The sequence below is a fragment of the Prorops nasuta genome, unplaced genomic scaffold (genome assembly GCF_024137725.1).
Source record: "Prorops nasuta isolate Cenicafe-Biocafe unplaced genomic scaffold, Cenicafe_Pnas_1.2 PNAS00006, whole genome shotgun sequence".
Lineage (NCBI taxonomy): Eukaryota > Metazoa > Arthropoda > Insecta > Hymenoptera > Bethylidae > Prorops > Prorops nasuta.
The window spans coordinates 8,035,675-8,054,977 of NW_027116803.1; the positions used below are offsets into that span (position 1 = coordinate 8,035,675).

At 31.5% G+C, this 19,303-nt stretch overlaps 5 protein-coding genes across 10 annotated transcripts in view; 3 read left to right on the forward strand and 2 right to left on the reverse strand.

Moving 5' to 3' along the window:
- Positions 1-6,133, forward strand: part of P5CS (Delta[1]-pyrroline-5-carboxylate synthase) — a 28,862-nt gene extending 22,729 nt beyond the window's left edge. Inside the window, exons 5-8 of the mRNA XM_066728460.1 lie at positions 220-581; positions 2,336-2,791; positions 3,249-3,539; positions 5,248-6,133. Coding sequence (XP_066584557.1) covers positions 220-581; positions 2,336-2,791; positions 3,249-3,539; positions 5,248-5,415 — 1,277 coding nt within the window. The 3' untranslated portion in view covers positions 5,416-6,133. The remainder of the gene's footprint in view (positions 1-219; positions 582-2,335; positions 2,792-3,248; positions 3,540-5,247) is intronic.
- Positions 6,134-6,286: 153 nt separating this feature from the next.
- Positions 6,287-8,780, reverse strand: U4-U6-60K (U4-U6 small nuclear riboprotein factor 60K). 3 transcript variants are annotated; one of them, XM_066728463.1, is made up of 5 exons: positions 8,656-8,780; positions 8,011-8,546; positions 7,561-7,938; positions 7,054-7,267; positions 6,287-6,995 (listed from the first exon to the last, which is right to left on the reverse strand). In XM_066728463.1, the coding sequence occupies exons 2-5, from the start codon at positions 8,531-8,533 to the stop codon at positions 6,536-6,538; spliced, it is 1,575 nt and encodes a 524-aa protein (XP_066584560.1). In that variant the 5' UTR covers positions 8,534-8,546; positions 8,656-8,780; the 3' UTR covers positions 6,287-6,535. The 3 variants fall into 3 exon arrangements, with proteins under 3 accessions (XP_066584560.1, XP_066584558.1, XP_066584559.1); XM_066728461.1 differs by having other exon boundaries at positions 8,634-8,774; XM_066728462.1 differs by having other exon boundaries at positions 8,011-8,563; positions 8,634-8,756.
- Positions 8,781-9,063: 283 nt separating this feature from the next.
- On the forward strand, positions 9,064-12,735 carry LOC136774090 (uncharacterized). 4 transcript variants are annotated; one of them, XM_066728183.1, is made up of 6 exons: positions 9,064-9,769; positions 9,926-10,140; positions 11,003-11,209; positions 11,294-11,657; positions 11,735-11,932; positions 12,292-12,735. In XM_066728183.1, the coding sequence occupies exons 2-6, from the start codon at positions 10,106-10,108 to the stop codon at positions 12,733-12,735; spliced, it is 1,248 nt and encodes a 415-aa protein (XP_066584280.1). In that variant the 5' UTR covers positions 9,064-9,769; positions 9,926-10,105. The 4 variants fall into 4 exon arrangements, 3 of the variants coding, with proteins under 3 accessions (XP_066584280.1, XP_066584279.1, XP_066584281.1); XM_066728182.1 differs by lacking the exons at positions 9,064-9,769; positions 9,926-10,140 and having other exon boundaries at positions 10,880-11,209; XM_066728184.1 differs by lacking the exons at positions 9,064-9,769; positions 9,926-10,140; positions 12,292-12,735 and adding an exon at positions 12,025-12,147 and having other exon boundaries at positions 10,880-11,209.
- Positions 12,736-15,775: 3,040 nt separating this feature from the next.
- LOC136774643 (putative nuclease HARBI1) lies at positions 15,776-17,011 on the forward strand. The gene is made up of 4 exons (XM_066729059.1): positions 15,776-15,859; positions 15,939-16,196; positions 16,311-16,526; positions 16,605-17,011. Exons 1-4 carry the CDS (start codon positions 15,778-15,780, stop codon positions 17,009-17,011), a joined length of 963 nt encoding a protein of 320 aa, XP_066585156.1. The 5' UTR covers positions 15,776-15,777.
- A 258-nt stretch (positions 17,012-17,269) lies between these two features.
- On the reverse strand, positions 17,270-19,014 carry LOC136774644 (putative leucine-rich repeat-containing protein DDB_G0290503). Its single transcript, XM_066729060.1, has 5 exons — positions 18,570-19,014; positions 18,051-18,459; positions 17,833-17,979; positions 17,423-17,705; positions 17,270-17,299 (listed from the first exon to the last, which is right to left on the reverse strand). Exons 1-5 carry the CDS (start codon positions 18,670-18,672, stop codon positions 17,270-17,272), a joined length of 972 nt encoding a protein of 323 aa, XP_066585157.1. The 5' UTR covers positions 18,673-19,014.
- Positions 19,015-19,303: the final 289 nt, after the last annotated feature.

Consider the following 19,303-nt stretch of genomic DNA (forward strand, 5'->3'; position numbering starts at 1 on the left):
TATGTAATAGACGTTAACGCTTAATTAGACGCATCAGAAATATTACCATGCTAATCAAATGGACGGCGACCCCATGCGCCTAATTAAGGGTTAAACAAAGGTTTTATTTATAAAAAAAAAATTATAAATCCTCCATACGATTGATCTTAATTAACAAAAGCAATATTTATGATTATTGTTACGAGCGACCTACTGTATAACAAATTAATGATTTTTCAGCCCGAGTTGGAAGCAGAGTATTGCAGGCTTTGGAGCCACTTGAGCGGGCAAATTGCATAAGAAATTTGGCGGATTTGTTGGAAAGCAGACAAGCTGAAATTTTGAGGGAAAACGAGAAGGATTTGGACGAAGCTAGAAAAAACGGATTGGCCAAGGCTCTCCTCTCACGCTTGTCCCTGTCACCGTCCAAATTGAAATCGCTCAGCTCAGGTTTGAGGCAAATCGCCGAGGATTCCTTGACGAACGTTGGTCGTGTAGTGAGAAGAACGAAACTCGCCGAAGGACTCGAACTCAAACAGATCACCGTACCCATTGGAGTTCTCCTCGTCATCTTCGAATCCAGACCGGACAGTCTGCCACAGGTTCGAACAATTTTTATCCATCGGTCTCTTTCCTTTGATTACATATAATTAACCCAACGTCGCGTCTTACGTACGTAAGAATTTTATTACAAATTTCGCTTCGAAGGCGAGCAGTGCTCAAGTGCGAGGCATGAGCAGACTGATTAAATGACAAAATTGTGAAAAATGTACAATTTACAACTTTGTATCATAGTACAGTGGCTGTGTTTAGGAGGAATACGTCAGAATCCATATAGGGGAGACTGGAGTCAATTGTAACAAAAAGAGAGCCTCATCTTTCTTGGAAGATACGATTAGGCTTTTAAAAATATAAAAAAAATGGTGGTACTTACTATACATGTCTAGAATACAAATATATTTTTATTGTAGTGATATTTTAATTAATCCATACGCAAACAATTAATATAATACCACGTGCAATTTGTTATAATCGACAACTGCACAGACAGGGGTCAATAGTAACACATAGCGATTTTCAATTGTAAAATGTGCGTAATTCCCATAGTGCATGGATAAAAAAGTAGTTGAAGATACTTGGATAAGCGGAGTATGTTATCTAATGGTTAACATGCATGAAAAAGTGAAATTTACTTGTAAATAATCAAAATAATAACCATTGACTGTTCTATAAAAATAAAATTCTTTTATTTTTATTCTTATTTCTTGTGCAACATTCGAACATTTAATTGATCAGAACGATGATTATTGCAATATTTAATGACTTATTGATAGTGCGATAGAAACATCTATGATTTTCCTATTCAATTAACATGGCACAATTCACACCAGTTTTTTTGTTACAATTGACCCCAAACGTTCCAAATTACTACGTAGTAAAGTTTCGCCAATATGATTTCATATTTAAAAATGGTTCTACATTGAAAAATTTACTCAAAAAGAAATGACGATTTCAGTCATCTATTGCATTTTTATATATATTTGCACAATAGTAACTGAGCAATGCAAAGTTAAGAGAGCAAGTGAAATATTTCCGAAAGAGTGAAGAAAACTGATCTTCTCGTTTCAACAAACAGGGGCTTAGCATTGGCAACCCTAAACTGTGGCAACTACAGCGTCTCTCGTAGTACTCAAGAAAGGTATTAAACGATTTTGAATTTCATTAACGGACGGAGCCACAAATTTAAATGTTACAATTGAGACGTGTTACTATTGACTCTGCTACTGTAACGAATACAGAGGAAAAAGGTTAAAATCTATTGTATTTTTCTTGCCATATATTTAAATATTTTCATAATATAATACCAATAAAAATATCTAATTTTTATTCATTTTTATGGTAATAACATATGCACAAGTAATTTGCAAAACTGTCACCATTGACGTATAAACACTTTATATATACTTGGTTCAAAAACCGTATAATTATTTAAATTTTCTCTATAGATAAAATAAAGATACACCCGAGAAATTGTTGTTAGTATTCTATATGTATATAGAAGAGAAAGATGAAATGGGAAAAGGTGCATGGAGAAGAATTCCAAGTTTCTTTCTAAACATTCAGGAAATTCCTCTAGTTTGGCACTTTGGCGTACATATCCCTCAAAACTCAGTCTCTCTGTACATTGAAAACCATTCCCGGGGGAGATATTCATCATAGAAACAAACAAATCTAATTTTTCGCGAGGTCGATTACGAACCGAAGGAAGTTGATATTTTGAGAAGCATCGTGCAAGCATTTCCAACGTTGGATTATGAATTTGATTAATAGGGAGGAAAATGGGTGAATTTTTCAGGTGGCAGCTTTGGCGATGTCGAGCGCGAACGGCTTGTTGCTGAAGGGTGGGAAGGAAGCAGCGCATAGCAATCGTTATTTGATGGAATTGGTGAAGGAGGCACTGTCCAACGTGAACGCATCGAACGCCATTTCTCTGGTGTCGACCAGGGAGGATGTCGGGGATTTGCTGTCGATGGAAAAGCACATCGATCTTATCATTCCACGCGGGAGCTCCGAATTGGTCCGCACCATTCAGGAACAATCGAAACACATTCCAGTTCTAGGACACGCCGAAGGAATCTGCCACGTGTACCTAGACAAGGACGCCGAGCCCCACAAGGCCCTCCACATCGTTCGTGACTCCAAGTGCGATTATCCAGCAGCCTGCAATGCCATGGAGACCCTTCTTCTTCACGAGTGTCACATGTCCGGCACCCTCTTCACCGATGTCTGCAACATGCTCCAAAAAGAAGGGGTGAGTTTCGTCCTTCCTGTGAGATCCCCCCGGAAGAAACTACGTGCCCTATATGTACACTATATGTATATATATACAAGTAGAATACACGCACGTAGACCGTGCACACCAACACAATGATAGCGAAGTGTCAATGTATAACTGTATACGTATAAATAAATTATACTCAAAAACTGCGAAAATCGACCGATAGTTTGCGCTGATAGTATGCATGTACACCAATATACATTCTTATCTCACTGTCATTGTGCTAGTGTGCACGGTCTCTATAGGTAGATACTGCTGATGCATGGACGACGTCTAAACGGAAAAGATGATAAGACTCTTCCTTCTTGGTCACATCTCTCTGCATGTGCCCCATTGTTAAATTTAATAATAATTATATATTGTATAAGTGTGTTTGCGTAAAATAAAATTTTCATGATTCTTCTTGGGGCGGGGTGGGGGGAACAAATAGGTGAAAATCAATTCTGGACCAAACTTGAGGCGACAGCTAACCTTTGGTCCTCCGGCCGCGAAGAGTATGAGGACCGAGTACGGAGCCCTGGAGTGTACGATCGAAGTGGTTTCCGGCATCGACGAGGCTATCAATCACATTCACAAATACGGAAGTGGACACACAGAAGTTATCGTTACGGAAGATAAGAGGAGGGCGGCTCATTTTCAACGGGAGGTTGACAGTGCTTGCGTATTCCACAATGCTAGCACGAGATTCTCCGATGGATACAGATTTGGACTTGGAGCTGAGGTATACCTCTCCGTTATCATATGTGTATATGTATATGTATATATGTATACATTAGGGTGGTTCTTATTTAGTAAAATTTTGATTTTTGATAGTAGGACCCGTTCACTTTGTTTGCAAATCGCATCATAGTGGCTCAATTTTAACGCGTGTTGCCCCCCCCCCCCATTTTCCCCCTTTAAATAACATTAGTTTTTTTTTTGACAGATTCTTGTATTATTTATTTCTTTGGAGTATGGATGACCCCTTTACAAGCTTTCCACCATGAGAAACTGTCCAATATGAGTAATAGTATCTTTAGAAAAGTTGGGTGAATTTCCGGATACATCCATAAGGGGTGGCACGTCCTTGAAATCAACCCTAAAACTAACAATAATTTGAAACTCGTACATCTCATAAACGTCTGGATGAAATCTTACATTATCATAGTGATTTAAAAAGCTGTTGAAACTAGCTACAAGATTATGTAATAAAAAGTGGGTAATTATGATTAAAGAAATGAAGGTGATCGACCTTTATACGACCTGCACATGACCTTGCAAGATCAGACCAATTGTAGAATCTTATGTTCCTTTTTAAGTCATAAAACTTTTGCCTCGACCATTTTTTCATAAAGTGCCATTTTTATCAAATATTTAAGGATCTTATTTAGCATGTGATTCCATTATCCGATTAGGAAAACCCCCATGTTAAATAAGATGTTGAGATAATTGCTGAAAGCGACATTGTAAGAAAAATTTGGTTAAAACGAAAGTTTTGCTACTTATAAAGAAGCATAAGATTCTATCACTGGTTTGACTTTGCAAGGTCATATGGAGGTCACCTTAATTTTTTTAATCGTAATCGCCTACTTTATATTACATATTCTTGTAGCTGTTTTCAAGAGCTTAATTTCCAAGTCACTATAATGATGTACGATTTAATGCAGGCGTTTACAAGATGCGTGCATGAGTTTAAAGCTATTGCAATAAGTTTTAGGGTTGATTTGAAGGGCGTGTCACCCCTTATGGATGTATCCGGTAATTCACCCAACCTTTCTAAAGATACTATTACTTATATTGAACAGTTTCTCATGGTGGAAAGCTCATACTCCAATGGAAAAAATGTAATACCAAGATCTGTCAAAAACTAGTTATTTAAATGGGGAAAATGGCGGTGCTGTAGGGGCACGCGTGTTAAAATTGAGTCATTGTGATGCGGTTGGGCGCATGTTATTTTTTTAGCATTTGGAACGAAATGAACGGGTCCTGCTAGAAAAAATCCAAATTTTGCTAAATAACGAGCATCCTAATGTTGTATACATATCCTATCTCCAAGAGTCCTTAATTAATTAATTTACCCACGACTCGCACAAGCAAACCAAATTAACCAACGTCCTTCTAATAATTTTGCTAGCAATTACAGTATACATATGTATATATAGTAATGGACTCTTTCGGTAGATCACTACTCCCACCCCTTCTCCCCCTCTTAATTCAATATTTGAACCGAAACCAATAACGCTATATTTTCATCTTCTTCCCATTTCATTTGGTTTTTCATCCATTTTCTCTCTCTCTCTCTAGCTCTTAATTAAATATGATTGGTGCAGTGTCAGTTTTTGTAATATTCCTTGCAAATTAATTGTTCATCCAAGTTGTGCGTGTAATATTTTCTGCGATCGAGTCTCGTTTAGAGGCGAATCCTGATAAACGGTTGAATTTCTTTTCAGGTTGGTATTTCGACCGCGCGAATTCACGCCAGGGGTCCCGTGGGAGTCGACGGTCTCCTGACAACCAAATGGGTCCTTCACGGAGATGGCCATGCAGCGGCTGACTTCTCCGAGGGCGGAAATCAGACTTTCGTCCACCAATCACTTCCGCTCGAGGAATCCGCATGAATCGATCCAGAGAATCTTAATCGCCAGAACGCGCTCACCGATTACCAGCCCTTGGGCAACGAGGAAGCTGTAAAACCTGTAAAACTACATCCAATCCGACGAATCTTTTCCATCGCTTGGAAACGTCTTAGCAGAATTTTGAAAAAATTTATTACCAAATTTCCTGGATAACCTCACTTTCAAACGTTCTGCATTCCGTCTCAGCAGAATTTTGAAAAAATTTATTACCAAATTTCCTGGATAACCTCCCTTTCAAACGTTCTACATTCACTTCCTACGATTTTCTCGAATCCTAATCCTTCCTCCAGTGAGTGAATTTTAGATCATTTTCTGTAAACTATTATTATTAACCTGTTTACAGTAGAAACTTTATAAATATTGTACATTTTGTGTTTAATTAGCTAATTCTTATTGGGCATTAATATCGCGTTGACAAACGTTTAGGAGTTATGCTAAGAAACAATCTATTATGTCGAACTGTGCATTATTAATGTCAAGTTTGCTAAATAGATATGGCGAATCGTTTTCATATAGAAAATTTACCAAACGAACATTCAGTTATCAGCTCCAACTGACATCGTTATATAGGCCAAATTATAAGAAAATATATATTTTTGCACCATTAGTACAATTTGTCCTTGAGTTGGAAAGAAATGTATATCGTTGTACACAATCTCAATATATTATCGCTATTATGAGTAAATACAATTAATAAAGAGCCATGTCTTTTTCTTTTGATCGCGCGCACAACACGTAAGGTCGTAATATAATTTACATAAAACGCCGTTGATTTCTTGCACAATAAAACATACATTCAAGATTCAACAAATCGCAATACCCAATATTTCATGTATTTTCTTGGCCGAGCAACGAAACTGACAAGTTTTACATATTATAGTATTTCAAGTTGTAATACTTGTAATTAACGAGTAGTGGCATAAGAAAAAGTGTAATTAATACACTTGATAGGACAGGGACACAATAAAAATTATATATTTTTTACTATTAAACTTATTTATTATTCAGTTACTTAAATTATTGATGCTGGAAATTTAACCTTTGTCTTTGTACAAGTCAAACGCTCTTATTGTTGATTACAATGTAGATCCTGGGAAAAATTTCATACATTTTCGGGTGCCCACAATTTAAATGTCCTATCGTAAGATGAAGTTGCAATGAACTTATAATCAGGCGAAATATCCACTGACATTATTTTTCCATCGTGTCCAGGTAAAGTTTTCAGAGGTTGCCAGGTTTTATTGGACCAAATTTTGGCCGTGTTGTCGTATGAAGCTGTTACCAAATAATGGCCTTCGTTCCTCTGATACTTAACTTCGGAAAGTAGATTCGTGTGGGCAGGAATCGTGTAAATAGAAGTTCTTTTTCTAAGGTCCCATATTTTACATGTATTATCTTCACTGGCGGTTGCTATGTGAAAACCATTTGGCGAAAAGTCAATACCAAAAATTGATTTCAAATGCCCTTCCATAAACATTATACATCTGCCCGTTCGCAAATCCCAGACTCTGCCAAAAGAATCGTGACCACCAGTCGTTGCTACACTGCCATCGCACTGAAAACTATAGAAAAAAATTATTATTTAAATAAAAAATATTTGAGAATAAAAAAATTGTTTACCTGATGCAATGCACTGCTCGGGCATGACCTTCCTGATGAAGTACTTCTGCTTGCTGCTCTAAATCCCATAATCTCCAAGAGGAATCGTGACAGCAAGTTCCAAGAAATCTGCCTGATGGATGGAAAGCTATCCTAGAAACCCTATGAGGTTCGTGACCTTCTACCTCAGCTAATGGTTCCTGACCATTTCCTCCGGACCATAACTTAACTGATCCTAAAATTAAATTTATTACTTTTTGCTTCTTTATAAATATTACTTTTACTATACAGGGTGTATTACCAAGGAGGCACCGTAGGTAAAACATTAACATTAATTTATTTCCACAACTAAAAGAAATATCAACTTTTGTTATAAGGCCTTATTGATTGTAAATTTAAAGGGGCTCCAAAAATTTCCTCTACAAAAAATTAATATCTTTTATATTTATGGAGATAAATGAATTTTTATGTTCCTTCCCTGTTGCACCTTCGATGATACACCCTCTATATCAGAATTAACATTTTTACCATCATATGCACATGTTGCCAGAACACAAGTTTGACCCGCATTATCACCAACAACTTCTTCAGAAATTGTAGCTTTTGGATGAAAAACAATGCAACCAACATTACATGAATGTCCCTTCAGAGTTCTTAGACGAGCACAGTCTGGAATAGACCACAACTGGCATAATCCTGACCAAGAAGCAGTTGCAAGAATTTGTGAATTTGGACTGAATTGACAATAGGATATAGGTCTTGTATCTCCTATCTGGGAGCAATAAATACTAAGTGCTTGTAATTTTTTTAATAGTTCTTGTCTGCGAGCTGTACGGGTAGCTCCAGGGAGCTCCAAATCATGTCTTGCCTTTTCTAATCTGGCCCTGGCTCTAGGGAGAGAATAAGCTAGAGAACAAAATTGAGGATTAGTTGATAATAATTCACAAAGGACAATGAATTTCAACTTCAAATAGATACCTGCAATCCAGGAACGTGCAATTTGAAGTGATTCTGGACCTTCGTGATACCATGTGGTCTCTGTGTCCCTTTCTATTAAATGGGATGGTTTTTCTTCATCGTCGTGCTTCTTTTTAATAGCATCTTCCCCAAGACTAGCTAACAACTCTCTTAATCTGGCTCTCCTATCAGCTGGACCTTCACCAAACAAACATATTGGTTCTCCTAATTGTCTTAAATTTTTCTTTACTTCAGAATCATCGGTAGATACATTAATTTGCCTGGCTTTCTTTCTTCTTTCAAATTCTTCTAATAATGCCTGCCTATCTTTAGACATTTCATCTTCCAGCTCCATATATTCACTGGAAATATGAATATTACCAGCAGATGAACTAATATTAGGAATGTCATTAGTAATAGTTTCTTTTTCATCATCAGATAATTCAGATACAGCAGCAAGACGAGTCCTCTCAGCTTCTTCGAGTGATCCATAGTGAACAGTCTTTTGCTTCTTAACATAAACTAGATCTTCATCATCTGACATTTTTAATTTTTATCTAAAAAGAATTATAACCTTTTTATGAAAATTGTAAGGCTGTCGCTAATCATAAATAAGAAATATTCTTTATATTTAAACCACATACAGTAAGATCGTTAAATAAAAACCTCTAAAATTATTTATAAGATTTAAACATAATTTGAGCACGCCACCAAATTGCTCCGTCCGAGGGGTCCAGGGGTGAAGTCAGGTGAAGTGTAAAAACATTCAATGTGATGTGATTCAATTCTTCATTCACTCAAGGCAGAGAGCATGGAGATTGGAGGTGTTAGTTCGTGGCGGACTATACACAATACGCTATAGTATGTGATCAGTCTAGCCAACTAGTTATTAAATAACTATTCACAGATTACCCTCTACCCTACGGTAGTAGTTAGTTAGGGACGGCGACACTTTACCACCCGTGAGCAGGAATTTAATTATTTGAGGTTGGCAGCACTAAGGCTTGAAACCTTTTATTCAAGATACGCTCTCGTATAAATTTGCTGTGCGCTCTAAGCATATGCTGCGTGTATGTGTGTGTAAACTGTACTACAGTATATTTCTCCACTGCCGGATTGCAATTTAGAACAAGCTAGTGAGTGTGACAAATAAATAAAAAATGTCATGTAGCAGAAGGATAGATTATAATAAAAAAGAATTTGTTGATTAATTACACAAAACAACAACAAGATAATAAATTATATGGAATTTTTATACACAGAAATATAATACCAGATAAGTTATTGTGTATTTTTATTTTTCTGCATGAATAAATTAGTATGGAAGTATAAGAGAGAAAAATTCTTTGTTAAAATGTAGATTTTACTTTGCAGGTTATTCTAAATGAATGTTGGACTTTCCTCAATTATGTGTAAGCAAGAGTAAACTGCAGCGATACCTTTAACAGTTAATGGATAAGCGTAACTGAGGTTAACGATAAGAAACTGGATTATAAATTCAAGTGTCAGAGCTTTTGATGATTATGCTGAGTATTTTACGTAGAAAAATAATTGTTATTTGTGTATGAGTTTCAGTCCATTTAAGTAATACTGTGGACTTAAAATTAGTAAGAAATGTGTAATCTGGTTAATGTAATATAATATATAAATTAGTGTAAAATTTCTATTGGCACACGTCTCAAGTTTCATATAATTCTATATATTTTGACTGTCAATTCTAAATTTTTATTTGGATACATATATAATTACAGATTATGACTTGCATCTAACTGACTTGACCGTTGAGTAAAATAATTATTAACCTTAAGTCTTACAAAATACATTTCACTCTCTACATTCTTACGAATTTTTATGATTTTAATTAGAGGCTCGTCCCTCAATTCATTACTCTATTGCAATATAATTTAATATACTATATGGTTATTATATTTTTCAGATTTTGTAAACTGACAGCTGTTTGAAAAATATAAAGTTCTATCTTTACAAGACTATATTGAATATACTATAGAAATAGAATTTCAAATAAATTGTATATGATGCAGAAGCTACAAAAAGATGAAATAATAAAGGAACGGTGTAACATACGTTTTAATCAATTTATTTATCCTCTCTATTTATGACAATAAATTCAATTTCTCCATCATTTAGCAGGTATTGGTTTTTTATTAATATCAATTTTTCTATTACCTTCTCTGATGAGTATCTATCTATAATAAATAATGGAGCTTAAATATGTATAGCATGAACTTACTTTTAAGCTATAAATTTATACATTTTTTAAAGTTGAATATTAATCATTTTTGCACAATATCTTTCATATTTTAAAAAATACCAATTTCTTATTATCTTTAATATTGAGCTTATTATATTATGGATAATTTTGGATATATTAAATGCATCGTTAATTAAGTGCTAAATAACTTTACATTTATAAGCTTTTTTATTTATATAAAATAAGAATATGAAAAGAAAGGTTTTGATAAATGTGTACTAAAAATTAAAATAATATACTGATTTTATGAAAGTTTGTAAATTTTATCATTTCTTCATGTGGTTAATAAAGCCATATGTAATATTTAAAACTTCTTAGTTTCTTTTTATTATATTTGTGTTTATTTTATATGAAAGTAATAAATGTTTTCACATTTCAACACGCAACGGGTGGCAACGTTCACGCAAAAATCTTGTTTGGCAGGTCTTCACGCACATACATATACATGCAAATATTTATTTATACATGATTGTTTGTCAAAACAAATTTTACGCTTAGACGTTACATATTAGTTTTAGATCTAATTAGAAATTAACAGTTCTTAGATATTTGTGAAAAGCATTTAAACACTTCATATAAAGTATGAGTGCAAATAAGAAGGAAAGAAACTTATGGATTTTTAATGACTTCAGATACTTCATTAAAAAAAGCACAAATGATAAATTGTACTGATTATATATATAGAAGGGTTAGATTATTTTATATTTTTGTAGATTCTTTTGAAAATATTTTTCTTTTCAGATATTTGTACTGTATAAAATATAAAGAGCTCAATTGCAAAGCTAATGGACGTTTTTATAATAATGAATTTCATCCATCTGACATACTTCATAACCATGAGCCCAATATTATAAACAATAAGAAGTCTGTATTTTATAAAAAAATGAAAGAATCAGCAAAAATTAATGGAACGAAGCCTAAACAAATTTATAATTTCGTTGTTATGAAGTAAGTATACACATATAATTATATATCATAAAATGATCATTTTTCTCGTTTTTGTAATAAATATTTAAATAATTTCTGGGTTAGTAATCAAGAAATTGAAGCTGAAACCTCGTTTACCACCTGCAGGCGAACGCTTCAGCGTTATATTAAAAAGATTAGTGATAAATCAAATATTATTTTAAAGGAAAATAATCTTAATAACTTAGCAAAATATATAACCAAAGAACAAACAAATTCAGATAAAATTAAATTAAATACAAAAGTACTAAGAAACGATGCTACAAACATATTAAATATAGTATTTTATGATTTCAATTTTATACAAAGTATACTGCAATCTGCAGAAAGTATGTTTATCGATGGAACATTCAAAGCAATACCTAATTTGAAAGACAAAAACATACAATTACTGACTATTTTAATTTCAATAAATGAATATCCAAATAAAGTAAAACATTTATTATTAATTGTATTATTTTTTGTAAAAAGGCTGCAGATTTTTAATTACTTTACTTTCTCATTTAGGCTATTCCGTGTTTTTGGATTCTCATGAAGAACAGACGCACACTGGATTATTTAGAGACATTTGAATACTTAAAACATGATTTTACTACTCTCAAACCAAAATTAATAATGCTTGACTATGAACAAGCTATGTCAAATGCCATACAAATAGCTTATCCTAGTGTAGAAATTACACATTGCTTTTTCCATTTTTCACAAGTAAGTTTGTGAGTTATATTACTAACATATTTTCTATATATATGTGTGTATCTAAATAGTGAATCAGTTTAAACGATATATTTTTTTTGTAGCCTGCGCCAGCACTTCCCATAGAGGACACATTATTTTAAAGCTCATATTTAATATCATTTCGAAACGCAGATGACTAAAAAATGACTTAATAATAAGACTTTAAAACAATATGCACTGTATGGGAGTGTGATGAAATTACTAATCCAACAATATTAGAAAAGCAGTTTACGTTTCACGATACGTTTCTGAGATTATATATAATGAAGTCTAATATCTACTATATTTGTTCATCTCATATTAAACTCTTCATTATTATTTATTTTAAGGCATTAATTAAGAAGGCCCAAAAACTTAAAATAATAAGTAAAACCAAGAATAAATTGTTATACCCAGAAAGATTTTTAATTATAAGAAAATTAACATTGCTAGCTTTATTGCCACCTGCTTATGTAAGAGGTGTATTTCAACAATTGAAAAAAGATATACAGTCCCAATTTGGAATGTTTTTTGAAAAGTATTTAAAATATTATGAAAACTTTTGGATTAACGAGGTTGAACCCCACAAATTTTCAGTTTTCAAATTGATTAATAGAACTAATAATTACTCAGAATCATATAATAGAAAATTACATGCAAATTTAGGAAAAAAACCAAACATAAATTCCTTTATCAGTGAGTATATACAGTATTTTATAAACTATCAAAATGTAGAAAGATTTAAAAAAGCTTATCTCTTTTCTGTCTTTAAATTATGTTTTGTAAAAAAGTGATGGAAAAAATCTGGCATATATAGCTGTTGACAGTTTCTAACACTGCAGTTTCTAAAATTATATAAGAATTAATTGGTAACATCCGTATTTCTAAAAAAAACCGAATTGCCTTGGAATAATAAAAATGATATTACCCACATTTTTAAAAATAACGAAATTTAATGACAACGATCGTTTCTTTCATTTCCCTTATATAGAGAAAACACCTCAAAAGATTAGTTATATAGTTGTAGATCACTGACGATGTCTTACAATGTGAGTTCTTAAAGTTACAAATATCTCCGACTTTCTTTTAACTTCTTTCTTCTTCTCTTACAGAAATAAGTCTTCTTTTTTCTATTGTTTTGCGTAAATATTTTACCTATAAAATATATAATTTTCAATACTACTGTTTTAATTTAAAAATACTAATTTAGGTTTTATACAAATGTTAGTAAAGGAAACTAATATTGAAATCATGCAAATGAAAACTAATATATATAGGCCACGAGAGAAAAAATCTAAAACAATAGATTTCAATAATGATATCCAAGAATTTTATTCCAAAATAGACAAAGTTGCTAATAACAAAGAAAGAGACTCACAGATACTAAATTTACTTGATACATTTGGAAGCATTAAAGAATTAAAAAAACAAGAAAAACTGAATATATCAAAAAGTTTGGTAAACATGGGCAGACGAGAGCAGGAAGTTCAAATTAAAGAAAATACTAATATTCCCTTTATAGATATAGATAGATACTCATCAGAGAAGGTAATAGAAAAATTGATATTAATAAAAAACCAATACCTGCTAAATGATGGAGAAATTGAATTTATTGTCATAAATAGAGAGGATAAATAAATTGATTAAAACGTATGTTACACCGTTCCTTTATTATTTCATCTTTTTGTAGCTTCTGCATCATATACAATTTATTTGAAATTCTATTTCTATAGTATATTCAATATAGTCTTGTAAAGATAGAACTTTATATTTTTCAAACAGCTGTCAGTTTACAAAATCTGAAAAATATAATAACCATATAGTATATTAAATTATATTGCAATAGAGTAATGAATTGAGGGACGAGCCTCTAATTAAAATCATAAAAATTCGTAAGAATGTAGAGAGTGAAATGTATTTTGTAAGACTTAAGGTTAATAATTATTTTACTCAACGGTCAAGTCAGTTAGATGCAAGTCATAATCTGTAATTATATATGTATCCAAATAAAAATTTAGAATTGACAGTCAAAATATATAGAATTATATGAAACTTGAGACGTGTGCCAATAGAAATTTTACACTAATTTATATATTATATTACATTAACCAGATTACACATTTCTTACTAATTTTAAGTCCACAGTATTACTTAAATGGACTGAAACTCATACACAAATAACAATTATTTTTCTACGTAAAATACTCAGCATAATCATCAAAAGCTCTGACACTTGAATTTATAATCCAGTTTCTTATCGTTAACCTCAGTTACGCTTATCCATTAACTGTTAAAGGTATCGCTGCAGTTTACTCTTGCTTACACATAATTGAGGAAAGTCCAACATTCATTTAGAATAACCTGCAAAGTAAAATCTACATTTTAACAAAGAATTTTTCTCTCTTATACTTCCATACTAATTTATTCACGCAGAAAAATAAAAATACACAATAACTTATCTGGTATTATATTTCTGTGTATAAAAATTCCATATAATTTATTATCTTGTTGTTGTTTTGTGTAATTAATCAACAAATTCTTTTTTATTATAATCTATCCTTCTGCTACATGACATTTTTTATTTATTTGTCACACTCACTAGCTTGTTCTAAATTGCAATCCGGCAGTGGAGAAATATACTGTAGTACAGTTTACACACACATACACGCAGCATATGCTTAGAGCGCACAGCAAATTTATACGAGAGCGTATCTTGAATAAAAGGTTTCAAGCCTTAGTGCTGCCAACCTCAAATAATTAAATTCCTGCTCACGGGTGGTAAAGTGTCGCCGTCCCGTTAGTTAGTACCGAAAGTTACTACACTTGGCAACCTTGGAGCTATGTCACCTATTGCGTATTTAGTAAATCCATTTCAGTGCTAGGATTCTGTAACTTCCCAGCGATGATTGTCGGTATCGCTAACTACCGATAGTTGTCGCTTGCAGTAACGAAAAGAGCGATTCTGTAACTTCCGTCTATATGGATTCAGTAACTAGTTATCGACAACTTTCGGTAATTGAATCGAGTTACCGAGAGATATCGCTTAAGAGCGATTCTGTAACACAAAGTTTTCGATAATTGTCGTTAAAAATGGCGGTCGCTAACGAATTCTATCGTTAACTTAACGACGACTGTGATAGGCGTCGGTAGAAGTTTACCGAGAAAGTAAATATAATAAATGTCACAAATATTTCTTAAATTAATATTTAGATATCACAAAAAAGTACTTACAATAAATTTTCTTTATAAATTAAGGCTTACAGTAAAAATCATAGGAAATAAAATTTAATATTTTTCCAATTTTTATATTTAAAAATAACTATATATATATATATATAGGTTTGTTCGTGTTGCTTGCACTTTATTGAACTTGTCATCTAGGAAGTTTTAGGGAGTTTTCTAGAAAATAGAAAATTCAATAAAGTGAGTACTTTTGAACACGAACATATATTAGTGCAAACTACAAATTTATTTAAATGGACCAACATATTATATGAGTAGGATAAACATGGAGGATAATAATGATTTAATATGTAAAATATTATTTATTAATAATTTAAGCGACTCAGAGGAAGATGAAGATGTTCAACATCTCCAAACTAACAATTTAAATACACTTGGTATGATAAATATAATTATTTAGAAAATAAAATAAATTTACTTTTATAAATCTATAATAAGTCGATATATATAATTATTTTTCAGATGAAATGAATGACATTGATTTAAGACTAGCTTTAGAGCCAGTATTAAATAATGTGCAACGAAACCAAAGGATAAAAGTATGTAATTATGTTGAAAACGTAGTACGTAATTATATCGAAAAAGATTTTATTATGCACTTCAGATTGTCCAGAGAAATGGTACAAACTTTAATAAAAAAGTTTGAAAATACATATATATTTAAATCACTACAAGGTAAAGTTATTTTAATTAAAATTTAATATAAATAACGACTTCTTAATTGATATATTTAATAACGAAAAAATAAAAACAGAGTTTGCTGGTTACGTACCAATAAGTGCTGAGACACATATCTTGTCATTTCTGTGGTTTCTTGGTCATGAATCTGGAGGATATAGAGACATTGCAGACAGATTTGGGGTAACAATTAGTACTCTACACACTATAGTAACAAGAGTTACTAAATTCTTAGTAAAAATAGCAAAAACTATTATTCAAATGCCAACCAGAGAGGAGGAAATAAAAATTAAAGAATATTTTTTGAAAGAACAAGGTTTCCCTGGGGTTATAGGTGAATATATTCTTTTTATATGCGAGTTTATATATATATATAAGGAAAATTAGAAGTACATACTAACATTTAATAATACTGATCTTAATAAAATAATATCTATTTATAATATAGGCTTGATCGATGGTACACATATACGAATCGATAAACCTAAAGAGGATCCAGACTCATACATCAATAGGAAACATTTTTATTCTATACATGTGCAAGGAGTCGTGGACAATAATTTAAAATTTATTGATGTGCTTGTGGGTTACCCTGGCTCTGTACATGATGCTAGAGTATTGAATGAATCTCCTCTTGCAGAACGTATGGAAGAAAATTGGACAAGTATATAAATCAAATAGATACTACTTTAATTGAAAATATATCATTCGTTTTCTTATTACATCTTTAATCTTTGTTTAGATGGAGTATACTTATTAGGAGATAGCGCGTATCCTTGTCGTAAAGAATTATTAGTACCTTATAAGGACAACGGACATCTAACCCATGCCCAAAAGAATTATAATAAAAAATTAAGTAGTTGCAGAATAAAAATAGAGCATGCGTTTGGTTTAGTTAAACAACGATTTCGACAATTATATCATCTGAAATTAAGAAATTTAAGTAGGATGGTGCAAGTGATATATAGTGCTTTCTTGTTACATAATATCGCAAATGCAAGTGATATGGAGTTATTTGAGCCTCCTTTACATGATGAGTTTCCAGATCCAGACTTTCGTCAGGTTCATTTTGAAAATGAAATATTTTCAGATCATGAAAATGGGAAAAGACTTCGAGATGAATTATGTCGGCAGCTTGTTGGAAGTTAAAGGATGGAAGAATATAAGTCTGTTTCATGATAACATTTATATTTTGAACAATATATAAATGAATTATATTTTATATAAATGTTAAAGAAATAAATATAAATGGTACGAAAAATATTCGTTTTTCTTTAGGAAATTCTGTCGTCTCACTGTTATAATGTTTACTAAATTAATTTGAAAACTAAAATGTAATTTAAATATAAAATTAAAATAAAATATTATCTTTTGGAACATTTGACAAGCATTATAAAACAACATTTTTTATGATTTATGAACAAAAATATCAATATTCTAAGAATAAATAAAATAACTGTAATAAACTTAATTAGGTTAATTTTTGATGGTAGTTCAACTTTAAATTATTATTAACATTTTTCTTAATAATAATTAAACTTATTTCTTTATTAGACTTACAAAATCCTTTAAAATTTCATTCCTTTCTTTTCTTAATTTATTAGAAGCTTCCCATTGATTTTTTGTTAGATCAATTAATTCTTCTTGTTTTTCTAACATTTTAATTTGTAAATCTTTTATATTTTGTTTTTCCTCTTTTATTTCTTTTGTGTAATTTGTAATAGATGAATAACACTTATTTAAATAATCAGCAGTTTTTAATCTTTTATTAGCTGATGAAGAAGAGGGATATGATTTAGTGCATGTTGAAGTTGTAGTAGATGGTGATGTGTCATTGTCTTCCCTATAGTGTTACAATAACTTTCGTTTAAAATAAATTATAGCATAAATTAGGAAAATATAGAGGAAAAATGTGCAGATCTATGATACTTTCTGCCTACTAATATTTAAGATATTATTCGCCTACTTACAATAAACTTAAGGGATCATCTGGATTCTCAACTTCTTCTCTCTCTTCTACAATCTCTACTCTCGGCTCTTTTAATATAAGCCCTTTACTTCCCATTACGGCTAATGGAACAATTTTATGTTTCTTCCCTAAAATGTCATGCAGTTCACTGAAACAAGGTTAATTTACAAGTTTCATTTTATATAAACTATAATCAAATAAGATAATTAAAATTTTTACTTTTCAAAAGGACAAGAAGTTCTACAATTGCCAGTTTTTTTATTATGTTGAATCATCTTTTTGTATGACCGCTCCAAAGATTTATATTTATTCTCAACTTGCAATGGACTTAACTGATATCCATGGTAATTCATTTCTTTTGAGATTAATTTCCACAAATGTTTTAAAGTTTTAATTTGACGAGTAGAAATTAATTCTTTTTTACTTTTATACAAATCTAAAAAGAGTTTTGTATTCTTATTGTCCCAGCAAAAGTGGGTATTTTCTTTATTTATTTCTTCTAAATTATTATTATTATTAATCATTTTCTTTGGTAATGTAATTACAATATTTGTCCCATTTAAATCGCAGAAAAGTTTTTCATTTGAAAAATTAATATCCTCATAATTTATTTGAAATGAATCTCCATCTGTAAGAAAATTTTTATCATGTAAATGATACACATCTGAATAATATGTAATAGCATGCTTAATACCGTGTATGATGCAAGAGCCAGTTCTACAATTTTATAATATTTACCTTTTGTAAAACATTTTACCAAGCCATTTTCTATCAAAATATCGTTATCTTCATTTAAAACAAAATAACCTTCTTTTCCTATATTGAAATTATTTTCCATCATTGATTTTCTACTTCGTATAAAATAATTGAAGAATGCAGTGCCAGTTATTTTTATTCTTTCAATTTTAATGGCAACACAATTACTCAGATTATCTCAGATTAGCACATGTTTTGTATTCTCGCTAACCCCGGGATTCATAAATGAAAAAGCTCAAGTTAAAACTAAAGACGGGTAAAATCTATAGTCTACGTAACACACCTTATAGGTTTCAAGGTGAGCTTGAAATCAAGTTCTGTTTATGAATCCCGGCCTAAGTGTTTGCACTTATTGCACCTCCTTCGGACCAGGTGCAGAAAGTGCAATTCCTGGGTGCAAATAACTCGTAACACGAACGCATCTGATTACGTCACTACCGGCAAAACAAACGCAATAGTGTACACTTTTCACGTAAGTGTATAAAGTGCAAGCAACACGAACAAACCTTATATGTATATATGCAGAGGTTTTCTCTAAAATATAGAATTAATTGTATTATTTAACTATAGCACACAGGCACTAACTGTACATTGTCTGACTCCAAAAAATGTTAAAACATTAATTTTTAATACTTATTTTAATTAAAATATACTTACGTTTTAATACTTCTTTTAAATAAAATATGATAATTTTGCTATAGTAAGAATTGCTATAG